Source organism: Ctenocephalides felis, unplaced genomic scaffold (genome assembly GCF_003426905.1).
Source record: "Ctenocephalides felis isolate EL2017-DRISC unplaced genomic scaffold, ASM342690v1 CF-g0.4_SCAFFOLD_01170, whole genome shotgun sequence".
NCBI classification, from domain to species: domain Eukaryota; kingdom Metazoa; phylum Arthropoda; class Insecta; order Siphonaptera; family Pulicidae; genus Ctenocephalides; species Ctenocephalides felis.
This window is the reverse complement of record NW_020537324.1, coordinates 35,004,195-35,030,361: the sequence shown is the minus strand read 5'-3', so window position 1 is coordinate 35,030,361 and position 26,167 is coordinate 35,004,195. Positions and strand designations below refer to the sequence as shown.

Here is a 26,167-nt window from a genome sequence, read left to right as displayed (position 1 = left end):
CCAATACCAACTAGTTATTTTATTATTGATGTCTATATTTTGCTATCACTACTGCTTGATATCAGGCAGCTTAAAACACATGCCGAATTGGAGCTTCTGATAGCGAATTTACTAGCTCTAACAATAATTAGTCACGAGAATGCCAATATTTTTAACTAAATGCATATATTGTTAAAAACAGACAAACAACTTTGTACCATTATTGCCGGTTATTGTTAACTGTAATATAATTGGTAACCAAATTTTTAAAAGGCAATTCAGGATATATAACAACAATTATTCCGTTAGTTATTTCATAAATAACTAGTAATTATAATTGATGAATTTAGGAAAAACTGTTCAATGTTAGCTTTTTAAGTAATATTGCAACATGAGAAATATATTTCATTTCTAATATGATAAATATATTTTAAAAAATATATTGTTTATGAAAATTTGTACTATTAATCTTATTTATGCTGCTCAAAAATAAGATTAGTTTATATGATTCATATAATGTCGGGTAATATGTAAACAATGTATATTCTTTGTCTTTGCGGTGTGCAATTGATTGTAGATAAGTCTGAATCTAAAAATGATTGAAACGCATAATATAGTAGATAAGTGATTCATTCTTGGTACTTGATTCTATATAAATAGGAGAATGTGCCCACTTTCCTCATATACCACAATTACTTACCACAATTAATAACAAATATGAAACTTTACGTTTTTACATTGCTCATCGCAGCCGCTGCTGCTGCACCAACAAACGGCAAGTTTTTGAATAATATTTAACCACATCTTATTTTAATCAACTAATATTTATAGTTTTGTACATCAATGTGTTTTATGTGAAGTTTGTGAAATAATATTTTGGAATTGTAATATAATAATTAAAATTAAACTAGTGGTGCATGGCATCGTGCCGTAAGGGAAATTGCTGGTATACTTCCCTTACCGAATATTCGTTAAAAACAAACAAACAAAATTTTACGAAATCTTTGAAAAAAAATTTTTTTTGAGAATTTTTATATTTTTTTAAAAATCAGTTTTTTCAAAGGTTCAGACATTTTTTTTACATTTTGATTTTTTTTTACAGAAACGCACACATACACATACATCTATTTTTTTTGGAGTATGGCAAAATGTTCAGAAACCTTTGAAACGCAAAGATATAAGAATTTTTAATTTCGATTTTATTGCGAATACTGTAACATACTCTACGGGAAGTTAATTATAAATTAATGAATTATAACAGACAATTTTATTATTATTTGTTAACTATGGATCAGAATTGGGCGATTAAATATTATCGAGGTTTTATATCTTTATATTTTGTATTGTAATGTAGTTTTTATATTTTTGATAAATTCTCTCATGTATACTTTTAACTTTTTCTTAGAAATCGATTGGATTGGCTTTCCCGAAGGTTTTCCTCGTGTAGTTGGTGGCCAGACTGCCAAACCTCACCAGTTCCCCTGGCAGGTTTCCCTGCAAAGGTCCGGAAAGCATTTGTGCGGCGGTTCCATCTTGAACGACAGGTGGGTCTTGACAGCCGCGCACTGCATCAGCGGAACTGAAAACTACGAGGTAAGACATTTTTTCGTCACAAAGAAAATTTATTTCTTTTGTAATATTGCTCCTGGTATAACATTTATTTAATACAACAATATAAATGAATATCTTATGGTTAGTTACTGTACATGTCTCAGAGAAACCAGTTCAATTAGTTTTTGAATGCTCACATTACAAAATTTATTAATATTTTTTATTTTAATATATTGATATTTCTTAATAATTTATTAAAATATATTAAAAAGTAAAATAAATATTGAATATTTGTTTAATTATATTAATATAATATTAAAATGTTAGCTAATAAGCCAAACATAAATAAAAAGTAGACAATAATGAATATTTATTCTATACGACTTGACACTGGACATGTCGTCTTCAGAAGTTTTAAAATAGTTTGCAATAAATATAGAACTAACATTATTCTAAAAAAATATATACTATTCAAAGAAGAGCACATAAAAAAGAATAAAACTTTGTTATCGATATAGTTAAAGTAAAATAAAACTATAACAATTAAAATTAAAAATTATAAAATTAAATATATTCATTATTAATACGATGTTATCATGTTAGTATATTAGTAGGATTTATAAGTAATTTATTTGACCATTTATATCATTGTTACAAACAAATCCTTGGAAAATATTAATTTCATATTATATCATTGAAATTTATATTGGGCGAGTTTGACTTTGAGGTATATTACAAAAATATAAAACCAAAACCGTAATATCATAACAAATAACACATATCAAAGAAACGACTATCTGTCTATGTTCAGTAAAAATTCCAGCTAATTTGTTTTTCTAGGAATGTATCTTTTTTCAAAAAATTGGTAACCTGTTTTTTTACCCCATAGGCGGGGTAAATTCGGACAGGGGCAAACAGGTCCAATATTTTAATTTTAATTTTGAAGTATTTTTACAAAATAATTAATACATCATTCAACTCAAGCAAAATATAAATTTATGGGTGCATTTTTACATAGAGAACACTGTAATTAACTTTGATCTGGTATTTTTTCAGAAATAATCCACGTCGTAAGAATCTTGATGGTGTTTGGTTATATATGTTTTTCCCTCAACTTTCAAATATTGTAGTTAAATTTTTTTAACATTACTGGTTTTTGGTATATATATATATATATATATATATATATATATATATATATATAAACCCCGTCCTACCCTGTGTTTTAAATGAGTATGTAGAACCATATAATTTTTGTACTAATGTACATTTGTAATTGATACAACTTAAATATTTATTATTATACTTAAACGCGATGCTAACCTAGTAAATATCAAATAATCTGGCTTTTTGGTTTATTTTTTTACTTTGTACATTAGTCATATATACTTTATAAGTGAATTTTAAAATTTTATTTTATTTGATTGTATTTATAGCGCACCATATATTTTTTTGTCAATTATGTTATAAAATTGGTTAAAAGGGAAATTGTTTGCCTTACTGATCTGGTTTAAAAGTATATTTTCTTAAATAACTAATATTCGGTGCTGTCTCAAAACGAATAGAATGAGACGAGATAAATCTAAAAGATGGGATTTCATTTAGAATGATCTGTATACAGTTCGCTAATTTTAGCTTAATATCAAAATTAAAATATTTGTTATTATTATAGGAACGTTCTATTTTGTTATATTTAACAATTATATTACAAAGTAGTACTTAAATCATTTTTGAAGCATTCTATTCAGAATAGTAGCTGTTATATGAATATAATGCTGTTATATTTTGCAAACTTATATTTGTGTTATTAATTAACGCAAAAGCCAATTGTATGAATATTAAATTCGATTTGAATTAATTGATAATTAATTTGTGTAGGCTGTAGTCGGAAAACACGATTTGTCGAAAAGCGAATCATCTGAGCAACGTTGCGCCTACAAGAGGACCATCGTCCACTCGTCCTTCACTGGAAGGGTGGGTCCTTACGATGTCGCTTTGGTAAGTTTTTCATTTTATATATTACATAATTCAGTTCTTATTCATAATGATTCGATTATCGTTCTGTAACTAATCATATATTCTGTCAATACCTTCACATACCTAATTTGCAACAGTAACAGTTCTTATCAAAGAAATTCATTTCGTGAATTGCTTCACTCAAATAGTTATCTCTCCCCTTATATTGTAAGAATATGTTCATGATATTTATAATAATTTAGAGTAGAACTAGAGCCTAGTATATATAATAGAGAGTAATAGGAAAACTTATCACTTACGAGATAATCAAATCACTTTTTGTATCATTGAACTATTTTTGTTACTTCGTATAAGTGCGTTTGTATATTATATTTTCATAGTTTTCCATACCTAATTCATATTTTCTAACAAATTAAATATGATGATATTGAAGTGAAATATTGTTTGCAACTGTGTTATTTTATTCGATATAATTTAATTTTGCTTATTTCAAATAAATTTAAACAACCACTTTACGCTTATAAATTTTTCAATAATTAATCAAATCAATGAATTTACAAAAATTTTGTAAAAAATATTTATGTACATGTTGAATAACACGTAAACACTATTAAATAATACACTAATAAAAATACAGTTTAATTGTATTAGGAAATTCAAATAGTAGGTATAATTTAACTACAATGCTATTATGAATATGACGATATATTATGAATGTGAATATATAATATATTGCAATTCTTATAGAATTGGATCAACATCATGAATACTTTACATAATTGTTTTAACAATAAACTGTAAATAACTTACAAATGTACTTGTATATAATTATTGGCTGATTTTAAGTCTGTTTTAATTTTTTAATGAATCAAATGTCCTGTTGATTATCGCATACATTATTTCATTTAAGATTGAGTTAGCAACACCTTTCAAATTTAACGACAATGTGAAGCCAATCAGACTTCCATTGAAAGACGAAGCACATTCTGGACAAGTGACGCTTTCTGGTTGGGGATCTACTTCAACTACCATCTTCCCCACTTATCCAAATGAACTACAGGTATTGAATTATTTTATATGCCAATAGTATTATATTCAGTTTTTTGTTTATGCTAATGAATATTTCTAATATTTCAGTATGTTGACAAACCGATTGTTCCATACACTGATTGCGAAAATGCTATGGGCGGACCAGGAGCATCTCCTCTCGATCCTTTGAACATCTGCACTGGTCCCTTGACTGGTGGCATCAGTGCTTGCTCTGGTGATTCTGGTGGTCCACTTGTTCAATACAATGGCGATGACGTGAGTTATTATTCTTCTATTAACAGTCATGCAAGTTTTTAATTGCTTGTTAAATGTTCTTCATATTTTTTTTGGAGGTTTTCATTTTTATTTTTTGTTTTATAATGAATAGTAAAACATGCTAAAACATACATTGGCATCAAACATATTCAATCTTTACGGTGATTGAAACATTGAAACTTAGTGAGGTCTTTCTGCACTACCTTTCTGAAAGTTAGAATCAAACGTTATTTCATGTTTCAGTATTTTATATAAGTTAAGTAAATTTGCCAACTTTTTTTTATTCCAAACTCATACCCATATTATAAACAATTTTGCGACACCAAAATCAATTCGATGCTACATTCACTTTTATATCAATTCCCACAAAAAGACACATAATACTCAGAAAAAATGATCAATTTTTAATCATGCGAAATAAAAGTAATAATATAAACTACATGCAAAAATCACATGTAATTACAATTTTTTTTAAAAAAAGTGATATGAATATCTTGATCGGACTCAAAGTGAATAATTCTTGCTTTTCAATTCTAACATTCCTACAAGAATTATTACAATTATTTTACACATTACTAGTAAAGCTTATAATCTATTCATAATGGTTCATAATTATGAATATATTACAACTCTATTCCAATTTTTTTCAACAATTTTTGACTTATTACCTAAAAATATCTCATTCTGATTACTTATTAATCTTAGTCTTATTCATATTAGTATTTTGCGGAAATATGAATTATTTCATGTTTGTCACTTCATTGCATTTCAATCGATTTTAATAACACATATTACTGTTTCATAATCATTGAATTTTACTGACTTTGTCTTACTTAAAGGTTATCTTACTGGGTGTAGTTTCTTGGGGCTATATCCCATGCGGATCTCGCAACAGACCATCCGTTTATACAAGAGTTTCTGGTTACTTAGATTGGATAAGCGAAAATACTAAATGAATTATTTCGATATAATTGTATTATAATTTAGTTTAGTAATAATGATTAATAATTTAGTAAGATAATTTTCTACTGCATTAAAATATATTTTTTGTAATATGAATTGGTCTTTTAATTTATTAAAACTTGTTGACTTTAACATATCTACAGTTTTATTGAATAATAGAAAAATATAATTTATTATAATTATGAACCTTTTAAGGTTTTACGCTAATATTTTATTTGATCTCACAAGTTTTATGGGAAAATGAAAAATATAAAATAATCCGTCTATTTGAATATTCAATGAGTCGCATTTAATATAATGTTTGCGTAAAAAAATCATAATAACAAAGTAGCAATCAATGGAATATTTTATTAGACCTTTTATGAATTTTGTTATTGAACAATTTAGATTTATGAGGTTTTTTGATTTATCAACGGATTTGTGAGTTCTGATTTATAAGAATATAAATGTTATAATTTTATATTAACAATTTTATTTAAAACATATATAATATTATAATTTTTCTCAATCCTGAGAACAGTGTTATATTGAGCAAAATCATTTGCTTGAAGTACATTCTGAAACCTTGAAATAGCTTTAAATAGTTACTAAAATAGCATACTTATTCACCAGCTTTCTTATACACTTCACCAAAAATTTTTGGTCAAATGTTAAAGATTTATTTTAATAACTATTGTAATGGGGTAGGGTTAGAATCAATGAATGAACACAGTTTCAACACTACCGTCACTTTATTTTCGGGTATGTAGGTACAGAATACGGAAAGAACAGATATAAATATATATAGTCACTAAGTCAGTAGTTATGCTACAGTACACAAAGAGTAAAATTAACAAAGTCAGAGTTACTTTAACACTAAGAGTTTCGCTTTAATTCACAAAGTTCAAAAAATTATTAAATGCTTCTGCATTCAACTACACTAAGTCCGAAATTATTTAAATGCTTCTGCATTCAAAATCACTAAGTCCAAAATTATTTAAATGCTTCTGCATTCAAAATCACTAGAAAAGTATTAAATGTATCTACACTTAATAACTTTTCAACCGTTTTTGTTAATCTTAACAAAATAATTCTAATATCTTAAGCCAACTTGTTAAGTTTGCTGATGCAGTCAGAACAAGTTCCTTAAGGTATTAGGGCAAACGCGACTAAACACTTTTGACAAATTTCTTAATTTTCTATGACCTTATATACTAATTGAGCTTCTCCTACTCCTGTAGTGGGGTTGATTTCTTGGCGAGGGTGGTGGTTCCTTCGTATCCTTTCGGAGGTCGTCGTCGGTTCATCTCGCCAAAATCTTCGGGGGATGAGACGGTCATTGGTCTATGATGAACTCATCTCGCTTGAGGTCATCGATAATTGGCTATGACAAATTTCTCCTTCGGTGATGTCGAATGTGTATATATGATTATCTTTCTCACACCCTCGCTTGAGTCACAGGGCAAAAGTCGTATCGAGCTATCTTTTATCTTCCTTTTACTTGCGTTGACTCACAGGCTTGGGATGCTTCGTGCAAATTACACAACTCTTTCATCTCTCTCTAACGTTGTGCTGGTTTGAACGCGCTGAGGTCATCGAGCGCCCTAGGATCCTCCGTCCTTATCGCGTGTATGCCAGAGCGTATGCTGCATCGTGCTTTCACGCGAGACCCTTCGTTTATCGTTGTATGCGTAAAACTTTCACTTTGGTGACGTCACGCGTATTCTCGTGCGTTGTTGACAAAATATTTACGTACAGCGAATTTTGTAAATAGATTACGAATATTTTGTAAATACATTTCGAATGTTGTAAAATATACGAATGTTTGTATACTTCGATGTTGTAAATATTACGAATGTTTAGTAAATACATTTCGAATGTTTGTAAATATATTACGAAATGTTTGTTAAAATAATAATTGTTACATGACTAATATTAATTAAATATAGAATGTTACAGACTCCCCCTATGGACCTACAGTCGTCTCGGCGGAGAGTCCATACATAAAACATTCTATTGGGTCGTAGTCCTCTTCTTGGGTCGACCGCGCTTTCTTATCGGAATCACAGGTATGATGTTTTCATTACCTAAGAAAGGTGATAGGGCAGATGTGTGGAATGTGCCTATGATTTCGTCTGTATTATCAGGGCGTCCTACTTCATAGCTGGTAGGTCCTCTCTGTTGTAATATGATATACGGTCCGTCGCGTCGTGGAGCGAGTTTTGACGTGAAACCTCTCTTCGCGTTGCTCAGTGTATGCGTGGCTACCCATACTCTGTCTCCTGGACTGTATGCTTGACCAGACCGCCGTTCTTTGTCCGCATATTTCTTTCTCATATCTTGCTGCTTTTCTTGGGTCTCTCGTACCTGTTTGAAAGTGTCAGCCATCTTAAGTAGATACGGTGTGATGTCTGGTATGGGGTTTTCTTTCTCGATGATCGCCCTGAGATCTCTGTAGACATCGTCTGTTGTTCGAAGTTCGCGCGCCAGATTTAAGTATGCCGGGGTATACCCCGTACTCTTGCATATGGCTGAGTTCATCGCGAATCTTATCGCAGGTAACTTCCCTGGCCAAGTCGTGTGTTTCTCACCCACTAAGATGGCTAGTTGAGGTTTTAGATCGCGGTTGCGTCTCTCCACTGGATTGGCTTGTGGGTGGTACACCGGAATAAGGTGCTGTTTGATCCCTAGGCAGTGCGTCGTATGCTGCATGACTGCACTCACAAACTGAGATCCGTTGTCACTGATAAGCCTTCTTGGGAACCCGAACCGCAAGAAAACTTCATCCACTAGTGTTTTCGCACATTCTTGAGCTGTTGCATTTTCAGTGCGAAGAGCTCCACCCATCTGGTCGTTGGGTCTTCGACGATGAATATCCATTTCAGGTCTTCTTCCGACGCTGGTAGAGGTCCAAATAGGTCTATGGCGATGACTTCAAACCTTTGTTGTAGCGGCGGTGTCTGTATCAATCCCGCCGGCTTCTGATTCGTGGCTTTGTACCGCTGGCACTCCACGCAATCCTTTAAGTGAGCCGTCACGTCGCGTCGCATGCTTGTCCAATAGTACCTTTGGCTGATTCGTCCTATTGTGCGTTCAATACCAGTGTGTCCTGCAGTTGAGGCGTTGTGGTATTCGTGCAGAATATCTTTAACTTCCTGTGCCGGGACTACCAGCTGTGGTTCCTCCGCGTCAGAGTCTGGATTGTACCTGTATAATACCCCTTGATACATTAGGTATCCTCGTTCTGTCCACCTTTGGTAGTCCTGCCGGTCTTCGGTCGTTTCAAACGCATTGATTATTTCTTGCAATTTGCTGTCCTCAAATTGACCCCGTCTTGTTTCAGCCGCACTTCTGCTTGGGTAATTGATTGAAACCAATCCAATCCGTGCGGATGTTACTTCTTGATTTTCGATGTTCGGTCGGGACAACGTGTCTGCTACTACGTTAATCCTTCCCGGGGTGTAGTCAATTTGCAGGTTGTACTGCTGCAGTAGTAATGCCCATCGCGCCAGTCGACCACTGGGCGATTGTAGGGTCATTAACCATTTTAGAGGCCTGTGATCGGTGGCTACCGTTATCTTGGCCCCTTCGATGTACCCACGGAACTTGTTAACGGCCCATACCACCGCCAGTGCTTCGCGTTCCGTGGTGCTGTAATTCCTTTCAGCCGGCGTCAATAGGCGACTTGCATACTCTACCGGCCTTTCGTCGGCGCCTTCTCCTTGTAGTAATACTCCCCCTAGAGCATAGCTGCTTGCGTCGGTCTGCAGGATGTATGGTTTCATCTCGTCTGTCTGCCTCAGGATAGGGCTCGGCATTAATGCTTCCTTGAAGAGATCACCGTTCGAGGGTAGCTGCTGCACCTTCCATCGATCTTCTTCTGGAACTGGATGTCCCTTATTTTTGCGCTGACTCAGCTCCTTGGCGCTCAGAGAGGCTATGTGAATTGTAGGGATGATCATTACCGAGCGAAAACAGGTGTCGAACAGCGCGTCCAAAGTGTGCTGTTCATCCTTCTTCTCCGTTGGCGTAGCTGAGCGCAAACAGGCATCGAACAGCGCGTCTAGTACCTGTCGATCATCTGTTTCATCCGTGTCCATTCTTCTTGTGTTGGTGCCGGAACGCTCATGGCAGCCTCGTTAACATGCTCTGCATCCCGTGTTACTTCGACTGTCCCGAAAATTTCATCCTTTGCTGCGAAAGGGTACTTTTGCGTCTGGTCCGAAAAGTTCCATGTGCGGTGCTTCATGTCTAGCACGAGACCGGCTTTGTGCAAGAAATCCATGCCTAGCAGGCTGTAGTTTCCTCTCGCTTCCGGAATCACGACAAATTCCGTTGGCACTGGTCTGTCTTCTAGCCGCACAATGGTCGTTGTCTTTAATATGGGTCGAAGCTTCGACTCTCCATCAGCCATCGTCATTGTCATCATTGACGGTTCAAATTGATGGTTCGTTGACTGCAGTAATTTGTATAGAGTCTCTCCCGCGATGCTCTTTTCTGCGCCGGTGTCCACAAGTGCGTAACCCATTACGCCTTGGATTTGTGCTTTAATAACGGGCCTGGAGCAAGGATCTTGAGCCGCAGTTCCTCCTGGTTGGCGGTTCCATTTCAGATCACGCTTCTTTACCCAGGCCAGGCGTCTAGGGCAGAATTCTTTTAAGTGCCCGTTCTTCTTGCAGTAGCTGCATTTTCCTGGCTCTTGCGTGGTCAGGCTGAAGAATCCGACTCTTTGCGTTGTTGCTGTCTGTGCGGTTGTTGGGGGAGAGCAGACCGGACACTTGCTGCGGATAACCCCTGCCTTGCCGCATCCATAGCAGTAAATTCTCGCTTCGCTGCGAGTTTCTGGCTCCTCTTTCTTAGGAGTCTGCTTGGTCCCTTGGCGTTTGCGACATTCCGTGACCGTGTGTCCAGTGTGGCCGCAAAAAGAGCAAGTTTTTCGTCTTCCCGCCGGATTACTCTCTCCCTGTTCTGCCTCGGAAAGGTTAGCTTCCACGTCGCGAGCTCTTTGAAGCAGTTCATCAAATGTAGTGACCGTTGTCCGTGGGATGCGTTCACGGATCCGCATATGCAGTAGTCCGTAAAGCATATCAAGCTGTATATCTGTCGCGATATCGTATGGCAACTGCGCCAGCAGTGCCCTCTTTTGGCAAACGAATAAGTCGGTACTCACCTTCTTTTCTTGACGAGTGCCAAAAAAATCTATATAGACGCTGTGCGGGGGTTTACTTGGGGCAAACGACGTCCTTATTAAGTGAATCGCCTCGTCGAACGTATTGGCCTCCGACTTCACACCTTCCCACCACGTAGCCGCCGTGTCCTCGAGAAGTAGTGGTAGCCCCTTTAGCGCATTCTCATCCGAGATGCCTTCCACGTCTTTGTACAAGACGATGGTAGTTGTGAAATCTTTCACCTTTTCAGGAACCCGCGTTCCGTTGAACCTGGCCGTGCACCTGGCAAAGCTGCCAGACACCAAGTCCGTCCGTGTGTTTTGTGTGCTTATCACTCCGATCAGTCGCTGCAACATCTCTTCTGACATGGTAACTGCCATTTTTCCGTTTCTGGCCACTCGGTTGGGCGCCAGTTTGTAATGGGGTAGGGTTAGAATCAATGAATGAACACAGTTTCAACACTACCGTCACTTTATTTTCGGGTATGTAGGTACAGAATACGGAAAGAACAGATATAAATATATATAGTCACTAAGTCAGTTATGCTACACGTACACAAAGAGTAAAATTAACAAAGTCAGAGTTACTTTATTACACTAAGAGTTTACACAGCTTTCGACTTAAATGCCTCCGCATTTAATTCACAAAGTTCAAAAAATTATTAAATGCTTCTGCATTCAACTACACTAAGTCCGAAATTATTTAAATGCTTCTGCATTCAAAATCACTAAGTCCAAAATTATTTAAATGCTTCTGCATTCAAAATCACTAGAAAAGTATTAAATGTATCTACACTTAATAACTTTTCAACCGTTTTTGTTAATCTTAACAAAATAATTCTAATATCTTAAGCCAACTTGTTAAGTTTGCTGATGCAGTCAGAACAAGTTCCTTAAGGTATTAGGGCAAACGCGACTAAACACTTTTGACAAATTTCTTAATTTTCTATGACCTTATATACTAATTGAGCTTCTCCTACTCCTGTAGTGGGGTTGATTTCTTGGCGAGGGTGGTGGTTCCTTCGTATCCTTTCGGAGGTCGTCGTCGGTTCATCTCGCCAAAATCTTCGGGGGATGAGACGGTCATTGGTCTATGATGAACTCATCTCGCTTGAGGTCATCGATAATTGGCTATGACAAATTTCTCCTTCGGTGATGTCGAATGTGTATATATGATTATCTTTCTCACACCCTCGCTTGAGTCACAGGGCAAAAGTCGTATCGAGCTATCTTTTATCTTCCTTTTACTTGCGTTGACTCACAGGCTTGGGATGCTTCGTGCAAATTACACAACTCTTTCATCTCTCTCTAACGTTGTGCTGGTTTGAACGCGCTGAGGTCATCGAGCGCCCTAGGATCCTCCGTCCTTATCGCGTGTATGCCAGAGCGTATGCTGCATCGTGCTTTCACGCGAGACCCTTCGTTTATCGTTGTATGCGTAAAACTTTCACTTTGGTGACGTCACGCGTATTCTCGTGCGTTGTTGACAAAATATTTACGTACAGCGAATTTTGTAAATAGATTACGAATATTTTGTAAATACATTTCGAATGTTTGTAAATATATTACGAATGTTTAGTAAATACATTTCGAATGTTTGTAAATATATTACGAATGTTTAGTAAATACATTTCGAATGTTTGTAAATATATTACGAAATGTTTGTTAAAATAATAATTGTTACATGACTAATATTAATTAAATATAGAATGTTACACTATAAATTTATCAGGATATATCATGAGTTGTAACATTATTTTAAGAAAATATTTTTAAGTAAAACTAAGCCTTTCGAAAATGCAAAAATATTGTGCTTACATCAATTTTTTTTTAGAATGATACAACACTAACTAGAGAAATCTGAAATATAAATTAATTGTAAAAACTGTTTCAATTACTGTTTTCAAATGTTTTTGATGAGTTCAATGATAAATTACAGGTGCAAGAACCAAACTCTTTGTATTACACTTTTAGAAAATCTAAATCAATTATGCTTCAAAATGAAAATTCTAATCACAAATTTTTTTTGCAAAAATTACAATTTGTCATAGAATTTGGAAATTCCCATGGGCCACATTTATCTAATCAAGTCCAAATAAATTACTAGACTTATCTGAATGATACATCACAAAATGTAAAGATTTGATATTAGCTGATGCGAAATCTCTTTCAAACTAGAATTTCCAATAAGGTAAAATATACTACAGTGATCGCGCAATTTTAATTTCGGAATCATCAGATAACCGTTATCTGGCAGCAGCAACTCTTAATCCGTTAATAAATCGATAAGACAAGGGCATGTTTTGCAATAATTTTCTTAGATAAGCCTAGAAAAATAATATAAATAATGAGGGAAATATCCAAACTAAGCATAGTAGTATCAAATACTCTACAACATGAAACTGTTTGTCTTCGTCTTGTTAGTGGCTGCTGCCACCGCAGCTCCAGCCAGCGGTAAGTTAAAATCATTAAATAATTATTTAATTGACTTGAAATATAGAATATTATTATAAATTAATAAAATGGATCAATTTTCTCGGTTTATTAAATAATGCATTTTTATGCGTTGTTGTCACTTTTTTAGTAGTAAGTATTTTTGAAATATTTATTAATTAAATAATTACTGTAGTTAATTGTTTCAAAAATATAAGTTTTTTTTAAATTACGTATGTTCGTATGATCGCTCTCAATAGATTGATTATAGAGTATTTTTTTAACAATATTTTAAGTTTTTTCTAATATTTGTTCAGATCATACTATTTGGATTAAATTAAATACTAATAAATTCAATTTTTTTATTTGTTATTACCAATATACTAGTTGTAAATTACTCATACAATTGGCATATTAAAACCATAACGTGAAATATAAAATTTGCATAATAAATTATTTTTGTGCTTTTTTAATATATTTACCTGATAATATATAAAATACAAATATATAAACCTCAAACGCACTAGGCCAAATTAAAATAAAAAGCTTTTTCTTAAATCATTCTTTTTTCCTACATTTCGATATAAGAGGTTTTGTCATCATCAGTGATAATTAAAAATTTGAGACTCACATTATTACATTACTCCGCAATCAGTACTAACATATGTGGTTACAATTGTCAGTAATCAGAGATTTTGATAACTGTGAGTTTTTCAATATTTTTCTGATGGACACATCTCTTGCATCGGATTTTTCGATTTTTTTCAGAAATATTGCATTTTATTTGTATATATAATATAATTTATTAATTTAGAAATATGAACAAACAACACTCTTTTTTGCACTATTTATTAAATAATAATTTCACCAACGTTTCGAGACTAGGTTTGTGTTATTATCAGTTTGTTATAAATTTAAAATCTAAAATATGGAAACCTATATTAGCATTATGTGTTATCCGTTACAAGTCGTTGACTGTACTGAACTGAATTCTCTATCAAGGTCAAATAGATAAGTCATGGAATATCAAGTAGGGAAGAGAAGGAATAGGGCCCAGTTGACAGATGTCGCTAGGAGAAATATAATTTATGTTTTATGTAAAATATCTAATAAATCTTTCAGAAATTGAGGTGGTCGGCTTCCCCGATGGCTTCCCACGTGTTGTAGGTGGTCACACCGCCAGCGAGCACCAATTCCCATGGCAGGTATCTTTGCAAAGAAACAAAGACCACTTCTGCGGTGGTTCAGTACTCAATGAAAAGTGGGTTGTCACTGCCGCTCACTGCATCAGTGGTACTTTTGGATTTGAGGTGATTAAAATGTTGATATTTTTTATGAGAAAAAATATTGCGAAAATATAAATTATCAATTTTTATAAAACTATTAATTTTGATAATTTATAGGGGAAAAGTCACAACCATACCAATTAAGTATATCATAAAAAATAACACAAATCAAACAAACAACTATCTGACTATGTTCAGTAAAATTCCAAGCTAGGAAAGTGGGTTGTCACTGCCGCTCACTGCATCAGTGGTACTTTTGGATTTGAGGTGATTAAATGTTGATATTTTTTATGAGAAAAAATTATTGCGAAAATATAAAATTATCAATTTTTATAAAACTATTAATTTTGATAATTTATAGGGGAAAAGTCACAACCATACCAATTAAGTATATCATAAAAAATAACACAAATCAAACAAACAACTATCTGACTATGTTCAGTAAAATTCCAAGCTAATTAATCATTGTATAACTGTGTTTTTTTCGTTTTTTTAAATAGTCACCTGACCTTTTACCCCAAAGACGACGTAAAATGGGTTGGCCAATAAGGTGGCAAACGGGTCTAATGTCTTATTTCTAATTTAAAAGCAATTTTACGAAATAATATCTACATTATTCAACCAATGCAAAATGTAAATTTCATGGATACATTTTTTACAGAGATCACACTGTATCTAACCTTGATCGAGTATTTTGCCAATTATTTGAAATAATCATCAGCAGAGTTCGAATATTTATTGATTTAATTTATCTTCTGTTGCTTTTTTCAAAATAATTTACTTTTTTATTTACTATTTTTTATTGTTTATACTTTTACTAAAGTAAATGTTCAGAAGGTTTTACCCCACTCACATATAAGTTTTAATAGAAGCTATATAAAAAAACTGTTGAATCCAACTTAAAATTGATAATACATCTTATAAAATAATTAAATAACGTATAATTAAAATTATATAAGGTTTCGTAAACTAAACAAAAGTGCTCACAATAAAAAAAAACTAACATCAGAGAAAATACTTTTGTTATGGATTTTCAAACATCGCCCTTTATCTTGAGATAGCAACGTCGCAAAAGTCTATGTGAAGGCTGGTTATTCTTCTTTTTCCCTTCACTTTCAAATATCGTTGTTAAACAATTCTTAACTTCACTTGATTTTTTGATATGGGTGTTGGACTTTTTTACCCGCGGACCTTTGAGCCCCGCTCTACCCCATATATATGTATTGTAATTTTGTATGTTTATTGATAATTGAAAAAATTTTATTATCATTTCAACATTATGATATTTTATTCAATTTTTTAGGCTGTAGCCGGAAAACACGATTTGTCTAAATCTGAATCCACTGAACAACGTTCAGCCTTCAAGAGGACCATCGTGCACAAATCTTATTCTGGAGGTGTTGGCCCATACGATATTGCTTTGGTAAGATTTTTTTTAAATATCACTACCGTATACAAATAATTGAATAAAGTCTAAATAATAACATATTATTGTGATCCTTAGATTGAATTGGCAACTCCATTCAAATTGAACTCTGCCGTTCAAGCCGTTAAACTGCCAAGTAGAGATGAAGCACACTCTGGCCAAGTTACTTTGTCCGGATGGGGATCAACATCTACTTCCAATTTCCCATCTTACCCCAACCTTTTACAGGTACGTTGAAATTATTTAAAGTTTAAAACATTAAAAATAAAGTTATTTTTTATACCTAAGTTAATAAATATAAAGATTTATTATTTTATTTTATCGTAGACCGTTGACAAACCAATTGTATCTTATGCCGAATGTGAGAAAGTATTGGGAGGTCCTGGAGCCTCACCACTTCACCCCTTGAACCTCTGCACTGGACCCTTGACCGGTGGAGTAAGCGCTTGCTCTGGTGACTCTGGCGGCCCACTTGTACAATATAATGGAAATGAGGTCAGTATAATGATATTTTTTGTAACAAATTTTGATACGTGATAACACATAGTAAAATAGAATATGTTATTCTTGTAAAACTACTTGTTCACTTATAAAAATATTTTTTATTGAAATTGAGAAACTTTGTTTTACTTAATCTGTTAATATTATGCGTAAACTCTATTTCAGGCTACACTTTTGGGAGTTGTATCATGGGGATACATTCCATGCGGATCCAGGGATAGGCCTTCTGTTTACACAAGGGTCTCTGGTTACTTGGATTGGATTAAAGAAAACTCACAATAAGTCTTTTACGAATTTAAATTATATGTCTGATATCTTTTTTCAATAACATTAATAATAATTATGCATGATCTGTACTAACAACTAACAACCATTTTCATTACTTTCCAATAAACAATTAACAATTATAAAGTTTTGTTCTTTGACAATTCATGTAATGAATATATATATACATATATATATATATATATATATATATATATTATATATATATATATATTCTACTGAAGATATACATACAACATACACACACACACACATATATATATTTATATATATATATATATATATATATATACAGGGCCGGTCCTGCCTTGCATGCGATGCATGCAAAAAATGCGGGCGCACGCCTTAGGGGGCGCCAAAACGAGTTACGGAAATTAAATTTATAATATAATATTTATATTTTTTTATATAAAATCTAGAATTATTTATATAAAATCTAAAATACCTAATAAATTATAATAAACAATCTAACTTAACTAGGGAAAGCATATTTATTTTGCAATGTGATATCAGTAGAAACAATTAACCGATTAATAATTCTGCAAATTAGTAAATAACAATTCTGTTTATTGCTTAATCTACTTATTCAATTTTTTCTTTGTTTGAAGTTACCGTGGAATCGAAACAGAAATTTTCTAATGTTCAATCCCATAAGCGCAAATCTGCAAAAGATTAAATTAATTGTTGGGCATTTAGTTTTAGTTCAGAAACGGAACTTGTTAAAAAATATAAACAAATTATAATCGGAAAAATAAAAAATGGGGAGTCAGTGCTTAGAAAATGACATGTTTATTACAAGTTTTGTCGCAAATGTTTCGCATCTGATGAATTTTAAATGTTGAAGACATGCGTGGATAGGGTTATGAATGGAAAATATGAAAAATGAAAGCAAAATTTACTTTGGAACGAAAATCTTAAGGCTTTTTTTATACCTAGTGGTGACCATACTCTAAATTTAATAATTATTAACTATGCAGAAATAATACATATCAAATATAATAAGTTTTTTTTCCAATATAGTTCAAGAAATGTGTAATTTCTTTGCATTTTTTACTGATTTTTGGACAATACTTTTAAAATACGTTAAAAATTTAACTTTAAAAACAAAACTGAATATGACGGCTTTTACGATATCAATAAAAAGAAGTTTACGACGAAAAATTAAATTAAATTAAAATTTAAAAATCCAACATGAAATACGAGTGTTATGATTGAAAATGAAATACTAGTTTTCTCAAATATTAATATTGCACATACATTAAAAATAATTAAGAATTTAAAAATATTTGATTATAACCCCCGAATAGCCTCAATTCTTTAAATAAATTTAAAATCAATATATTTTATACGCTATTAGATTATATTTTATTTTTTTGCACTAAATCCAGAATAATTACAAATTATTTTTTTTATTTCACTTAATATTTTTGTTAAATTAAAGTTATAGAATTTAAGAAATGCATTTCAGAAATAGGATTTATTATTTTGATATCAAGATCTTATTTCTGAAATGCATTTCTTAAATTCTATAACTTTAATCTAACAAAAATATCAATTTTTTTGCTATGGTAGTCGAATTTACATCTTATAACCAATCTACTACATATTGAATATTACTAAAATGTGAAATTATGACAAGGATTGCTTTATTTATTGATATCGAAAATAATAAATAAAGAATAATTAAAAATAATTTTTTAAAAAATATCTAAAAATTTATATAATTTCAATGATAAACTGTTAAAACGCTGAAAATTAATAGAGGAGGGGGGGCGCTAGAAAAAAAGTTGCATGCGGGCGCTAAGGACCCCAGGACCGGCCCTGTATATATATATATAATATATATACATATGTTATATATATACATGTTGTATATATATCTTCTGTGGACTACAAAAGCAACGAATATTAAAGTCTAACAGTTGAACGTTTAATATTCGTTTCTTTTGTAGTCTACTGAAGATATATACATACAACATAAGTTAGACTCTAACTTATGTGAAAATGAAACAGATAAATAAAGACTTACATGTTAATTGAAATATTCATAATTATTCAACGATAATAATGCATTATTACCGAACAGATAAATAAAACCAACATATTATGAAACTGATAAATAAAACTGGTATAAAAAGAAGTAATATGGTGTAAAGACTTAATTAATAATTATGATCGAATGAATAAAAACATTCCAATTTACATGTAAGTCTTTACACCATATTAGTTTCATTTATGTGTTTCATTGTCGCATAGGTCATACGTCAAAACGTATGAAAATAATAAAGATTTTATTAAATTAAAGGAATAGGAATTTTCAGCCGAGTATATACAACTAACACTTCTTAAGGGGCACACCTAGTGTGACAACCTAAAAAAGATCATTTATGGGTATTAAAAAATAATAAAACTAGTGAATCGATTTATTTAAAATTTTTGAGGGTATATTTATACATGTCTTGAGAATACACAGTAAAATGTTTGAAATAAAATATTAAATATTTTTGAAATGACATGCAATCTCCGGCGGCGCCAAAAAAAAGGTCCTCCACTGCTGCAATGATTGCAGTCTTCTCCGTTGATAAAACATAATAAAAACTAGTGGGGTGCATGGCATCGTGTCTTAAGGCAAATTGCTGGAACTTCTCGTACCAAAAATTATTTTTTTTTAAAAAGATTAACATTATTAAAAAAAATTAGATTTTTAAGAAACTATAAATTTTTGACAAAAATTTACTTTTTTTTGAAAAAAAAAAACTTTTTGAAGAAAAATTTATTAACTTCCCGTAGGTAAACATGAAAATGTTTATATATCTTTACGTTTCAAAACCTTCTGAACATTTTGGCATACCTTAGAAAAAATGGATGTATGTGTCAGTGTGTATGTATGTGTGTGTGTATGTGTGTGTGTGCAGATACAAATTTTCGTCGACGATTTCGGGAACACGTATAAAGCGGTTTGAATAATTCAAAAAAACATTCAATTCGTATTGATAAGGAAACATGTTGATTAGTTTTTGACGAAGGCAGGTTTAGCCGTTCCGAAGATATAGAGCAAAAAATGCCATAAACGGTAACTCAGTTTTTAAGAGAACGGAGCGTCCGATTTGAATAATTCAAAAAACATTTTACTTGTATTAACAAGATGAATAACTGATCAAACTTTCATAAAGGCAGGTCTAGCGGTTTCGGAGATCTGGTAAAAAAAAATTAAAAAAATGCTATTTGGCGGTCAAAAATGATCATTAGACATATGCACGTTAAATTATCAGATATTTTATAGAGATTTTAACAATAAGTATAAATTATGTTTACATTCCTATGGGTTCCGTGCCAATGTTTATCCGTTAGATGGCGACGCAGCGATTACGCGCTTCGATATTTCGTCTCTATGCAGTTAAAGCAGTACGATTGCTTTGAAAAAAAGTTTAGAATTTTCAAAATATTTCAAAATAAATTTTTCTTCAAAAAGTCTTTTTTTCAAAAAAAAGTAAGTTTTTGTCAAAAATTTATAGTTTCTCAAAAATCTAATTTTTTCAGAGTATTTTTTTTCAAAAATGTTAACCTTTTTAAAAAAAAAATCATTTTTGGTACGAGGAGTTCCAGCAATTTGCCTTAAGGCACTATAAACACGGGGTATTCTAATATTGTCTAGGGGCACTATGCCATGCGCCCCACTAGTTTTGAAATATTTTGGTACTGCTTTAACTGCATAGAGACGAAATATCGAAGTGCGTAAGCGCCGCGACGCCGTCTAACGGATGAATATTGGTAGGGAACCCATAGGAATGTAAACAAAATTAATACTTATTGTTAAAATCTCTATAAAATATCTGATAATTTGATGTGCATATGTCTAAAGATCATTTTTGACCGCCAAATGATTCGATTCTGATTGGATTCTGACTAAAGTTCTAATATACTTTAAACAAATAATTTCAACTTTGCAGTTTATATAATTCTTATAAATATTAGACAATGTAACAGTAGGTATGTATAATAATCTATTTGAAAACATTTCATTATATTCTTCGAACATTTCGTTACGGTACGGAAAGTTCCAGCAATTTGCCTTAAGGCTATACACCACTAGTTTTATACTTATACTATATTTATACTTTTTATATTCGTATAGGTATTGTAATGGGAGCTTTAAAAAATTAATTGTGAAATTTATGATTTTATTTAAAGCTCATAAAGATCGACTTATCCATAATATCCTTAAAAACACTTAAAAGTAGTATCTTCGATTACACCACTAGTTATTTTATGTCTGTACGTTTACGTTTGGTTTATATTTTAACTTCTTTACAATTACCACCAATATTTAAATTTTGATAATTACCTATAATAATTATAGTCTATTATTACTTTTTGATACCATTATGAAAAGAAAAAATGTTATCACACGCATCATTTTTTTTACAAAATAACAGTTGCAGATAGTTATTTTTTATGGAGATACATAGTTCACATCTGTTAAATTAGTAATTAATTAAAACAAACAATTTATATTTTTACAATAAGTTAATTAATACAATTCAATGACAAGGAAAAAGATCAAATCAATTAAAAATTATAATATACAACATCAATCGAAGTTTCTTATTAAAAACGACAAAAATAATTGTGTGGTTACCTAATCGCGACTTGTCAATAATAAAACTAAAACCGTGTTTGAATTTTTATCATTCGAGAAGTTAGTAAAAGAACATACATGTCAATTTTATATTATTCATTTATTTCGTTGGTTGCACTGCTTAGATTTTCTGGTGCGCCGAGAGATGTACAACGTAATCGCCATTTTGCGTACAGTTGTTTCGAAGTGTGTTTCAAAGTTATTAACAAACGTTAAAAATGAGTACTAAAACGTTATTAAAAGGATCCCAAACGGAAGTCGATTGTCTAGTAAAGTTTTTATTTTATTGTGCATTCATAAAGCTATTTCTACAAATGTTTCAAATACTTTTCGTTTTTTTCACAGAATACCACAAATATACTCGTGAAGCCTGAACTAGCTTTCAAATCGGAAACTAATTCTATGACCTTAACTAGACAGTTATTTGCAGTTTCAATTAGTGCTATATGTTATCTGCGAAAGATTTATTCAAAGGAATATTTTCGCCCTCGTAAAATTGGAACCTTGACGATGCATATGTTGCAAAATGTCAAATCGGACCCAAAAATAACGAGATTTCTTAAGTGGGTTAAAGGATGCTTTGATGCAATGAAAAAAGGATATGTAATTATATATTGTATATGTATAATGTGTATATGTCGCAAAATATAATTTGGTTTTATAATCTATTGAAGTTGCGAGACATCATTGTCGCTGTACAACCGCCCGGACAAGAAGACATTGGTAAAGCGTTGGAGAGTTATACGTTTAGAATAAAATATAGTGACGCTTGCAATTTTGAAAGTAATACAACGTTCGCCAATAGCCGGTAAGAATTAAAATTTATTATATATACATATATGTGGGTATTAATTTTTTTTTGTTGATATATTATTTGAAGTATTGTAATCATAATAATCGCGCATACTATCAATAAAGAACCATAATTTAAAAAAAAAAAATATTTTACAATCCATACGTATTGGCGATAATCTTAGAGTTAAAAACAGAAACTTCAGTAATCCATGGTATCAGAATATGGTAATGCACTACACTAACAATGAGAAATATAGACATTAATATTGTAACTAATATAATATTTCACAGAATACTAACAATAAAAATATCACAAATAGTAAATGTGCAATATATGTGTTATCTGTAAACTTAGTACACATAATATATGTTATATCTTGCCCTGATTGTAAAATGAATTTTTAAGAAAAATTTGTTTTTTATTGATTTATGCCCTTTGATATCTGAGCTTTTGCCTTTTGAGTTATGAGACTTTGTTAATACATATGTTAACATCAAATGAAAATATAAATATACATTAGGTTGGTCCTTATTATGAACATTTTCGAATTTTCTTGCTCCCAGGGGCTCAAATTGATAAAAAAATTTTAGCTTTTAATATTAACTTTTAGATAGTGCGCAATTAAATCAAAGTTTCGTATGGAATTAGCATGAAAAAAATTCAAAAATTTTAAAAATGTTTTTTAGATATAGTTTGTTAGATATATACACACACACATATATATATATATATATATATATATATATATATATATATATACAAAAGACAAAATTCTTTTCTTGTTAATATTCAATTTCGTGAGTTATTGTAATGGGCGCTTTTAAATTTTTTTGTAACCAATATATAATGCAATATAATTACTTTTTAAGAGAATTTAAGTTGAGTTACTTTAAAAATAAAAGAATTGACTGATCTGCATTCTATTAATATTTTAATATAACATAAATCTTGTAGTACACACACTACATGTATTTAATATTTATTACTTCTAGCAAATATTTAAAAATAAAGTCACTTACATTTTGCGATTCAAAAAATTGGTACCAAAGAAAAATGTTTAATATATTGCTCAAATTATTAGTTAATTATGTGAATTATTTTAGTATTTGTAAGAAGTAATAGTATTTTTTTATAAAATACATCTATTTAGAACATAAAAAATGATACAATATTCATGAATATATGTGAATATATGTAATAATAAAAAAAAATAGTTGTAAAATTTATTATTTTATTTAAGGCTCATAAAGATCGACTCATCCAAAATATCTGCAAAAACACTTGAAAGTGATATCTTCGATTGTTTATACAATTGCTTAGAAATTGTAAAAAATATGCCAGAATTACCGAAGGGTTGCTCATTAGCCATGATGTTAACATACTATGATGGTAAATTGTTATATATTTATTTAGTATTTATTTTTATTTAAAACTCTCGAACTTTAAAATCTATTTTTTTAATAGGAACTCCTGATGAGTATCAACCACCTGGTTTTAAGGCTTGCTCATATCAAGCATTTGAGTATCCACCAGATCTTTATAATATAGAAGTTGGTAAATGCTTCACGCCATACCATTCTATTAGTATGGGAGCGATTGCTAAGGTAATTAATTTTAAAAATATTGTAGTTATATAGCTTTTATTGCAAATGTTCTTCAATTTCTGAATTATATTACTGTTTTAGTGTTTTAATATTTTCAATAAATATTTTTTTTAGTTTGTAGATGTAGATATTCATACCTCGGATGCTGGTAAACAGACAAATGAAAATTGTGAAGTTGTGGAAAACTCTCAAACGGAAAATATATGCAACACGTCGGAGGCCGCTGTGAGTGTTTTTAAACATAAGTCAAAATTTACAATTATAGTCAATATATTCTATAAAAATTTGATGCAATAATAAATATATTTCAGAATATGACAGGCATTGGTGGATCTAAAAGTCCAGAAGTTATGATGCAGTTAAATACAATGACTGAAGATATGGGTATTTATCATGATACTTCTCTTGATGCTGTGGTAAGCATATATTTGCTTTTGTTGTAACCACATAAATTTGCAAATTTTTAATGAAATTAAAAAATGACATTTCTCGAACATTAAGTTTTAGTATTACAATATATTTTGTGATTTTAAGTTTCTTATTTTTAGATAAATAGGTACATATATGTATACTATATATGTATTTAATATAATAAAATATAACTGAAATAATTAATATTTAGTGAGTAATATATTTAGTATATAATAATAATAATTTGTTTGCAATGAAAAACAAATATTTATTAAATAAATCAATTCATTCAAGTGATAATATTCTCTATGAATTAATGTAAAGCACTGCTTTACATTTTGTGCTCAAAAACGTAGTTATATAACTTCTTGGCGAGGTGATTTCAAATTAAAGGCATTGAGATACTATCAATTATTCGTATAATGAAGAATGATGTGCCAAATAAAAATTTTACATATATGGCAGCATTTTAATGAGAAATTGGAATTTTTCATTTCATTTTCTTTTTTATGTTTATTGATATAGTTAAATAATAATTGATATATAGTTTAGAAATGCTAGACAAGAAAAAAGCCAATTTTGATATTTATGCATATTATATATATATATTTGTAGATGTTTTCTCCGGTTACAAATCGCCAACCCCGACCAATCTATGCAAATTCTTGCTCAATGATTCCATCAGCAGTCAGCAAAGCTACTAATCTAACAAACTTCCATAATAAAACAATTAATATTGTAGAGCGGGACGTGCAGAGGTCTCCTATGGATACCAATTATACCTATGATAATAAAAATAAAGCTACTCCTTCAGATGTCGTCATGGATAATGACAAAGGTACGAAGTTCATAATATGATTTGAAGGTGGTTAATTATTATCTATGCTTCTCTATAATTGAAATTAAAAATTTGTTCAAAAATATTAGATTCGTTAAAATATTGGACAAATTGTTATAATAATGGCTTATGTTATGGTTTAAATATTTATTAACTTTCTATATAACTATAGATAGCGATAACATATATGAGGATGTGAAAATATTATGCGTTTGCGAGAACAATGATGAACACGCTGTTATGGTGAGTTTAAATTACTTAATTCAATGTGCTGAATTTTTGCATTTTTCACTAATATCTAAAATATTTTGAGAAACTTTAGTAAAAAAACAAGTAGTTTTTAATTTTTTAAGTTCAACAAAAAAGGTACTATTATTATTTATAGCAGCAAATTGTCTTTTATTAAAAGCTATTTTATATTATTTTAAGCTGACCATTTTTTAATTTTTATTTTATTGAATTATTTTTTAAATAGATTAATGATTTTATACAGAGTGCGTCGGGGCACAAAGTTTTAATTTGATTGACAGTAATTGTACTGTCTTCTAAACCAAAAGAACTCTATCACAACCCTCAACTATTAAATCACGATTAGTAAAATTTCCAGTTAACTATTCCCTAATTATAAAAATATGTTTCCAATGTCTTATTTTCAATGCTAGAGGTATATTGCACAGTTAAATTCTCCATTATTCAACTAATGACAAATATAAATTTCATGGGCGTTTTTACATAGAACACATTGTATATAACCCTGATTTTGCCCAAAATAATTATAATCATAGTAACTAATAATTTGATTTATCTCTTGTAAAATTGCTTATTTTAACTTAATTTATTTTTGTATTTACTATTTTTTTATTATTTACATCTTTAGAAATAATTACCAATTGATGGCAGATTACACAACTTATGTTTTCTACTTTAACATAGTTTCATCAAAATATTCCATACTTTACTTGTTTTTGAGATAATGCTGGTGAATCTTTTTACTCGTAATCCTTTAAGCATTGCTTATAGGGTATTA

General features: G+C 30.9%; 2 protein-coding genes across 2 annotated transcripts; both read left to right on the top strand.

Moving 5' to 3' along the window:
• Positions 1-696: 696 nt before the first annotated feature.
• Positions 697-5,809, top strand: LOC113365811 (trypsin-2-like). Its single transcript, XM_026607356.1, has 6 exons — positions 697-754; positions 1,385-1,572; positions 3,409-3,528; positions 4,418-4,567; positions 4,645-4,812; positions 5,652-5,809. Exons 1-6 carry the CDS (start codon positions 697-699, stop codon positions 5,766-5,768), a joined length of 801 nt encoding a protein of 266 aa, XP_026463141.1. The 3' UTR covers positions 5,769-5,809.
• A 7,502-nt stretch (positions 5,810-13,311) lies between these two features.
• Positions 13,312-16,972, top strand: LOC113366662 (lectizyme-like). Its single transcript, XM_026608306.1, has 6 exons — positions 13,312-13,375; positions 14,477-14,664; positions 15,944-16,063; positions 16,145-16,294; positions 16,394-16,561; positions 16,733-16,972. Exons 1-6 carry the CDS (start codon positions 13,318-13,320, stop codon positions 16,847-16,849), a joined length of 801 nt encoding a protein of 266 aa, XP_026464091.1. The 5' UTR covers positions 13,312-13,317; the 3' UTR covers positions 16,850-16,972.
• Positions 16,973-26,167: the final 9,195 nt, after the last annotated feature.

What these genes read in the sequence shown, in the direction of transcription:
- LOC113365811 (XM_026607356.1), top strand. Translation starts at nt 697, where the DNA reads ATGAAACTTTACGTTTTTACATTGCTCATCGCAGCCGCTGCTGCTGCA. An exon ending in TGCTGCTGCACCAACAAACG is followed by an intron (nt 755 to 1,384) that starts GCAAGTTTTTGA and finishes ACTTTTTCTTAG; the next exon opens with AAATCGATTGGATTGGCTTT. An exon ending in TTCAATACAATGGCGATGAC is followed by an intron (nt 4,813 to 5,651) that starts GTGAGTTATTAT and finishes TCTTACTTAAAG; the next exon opens with GTTATCTTACTGGGTGTAGT.
- LOC113366662 (XM_026608306.1), top strand. Translation starts at nt 13,318, where the DNA reads ATGAAACTGTTTGTCTTCGTCTTGTTAGTGGCTGCTGCCACCGCAGCT. An exon ending in GTGGTACTTTTGGATTTGAG is followed by an intron (nt 14,665 to 15,943) that starts GTGATTAAAATG and finishes TCAATTTTTTAG; the next exon opens with GCTGTAGCCGGAAAACACGA. An exon ending in CTTACCCCAACCTTTTACAG is followed by an intron (nt 16,295 to 16,393) that starts GTACGTTGAAAT and finishes ATTTTATCGTAG; the next exon opens with ACCGTTGACAAACCAATTGT.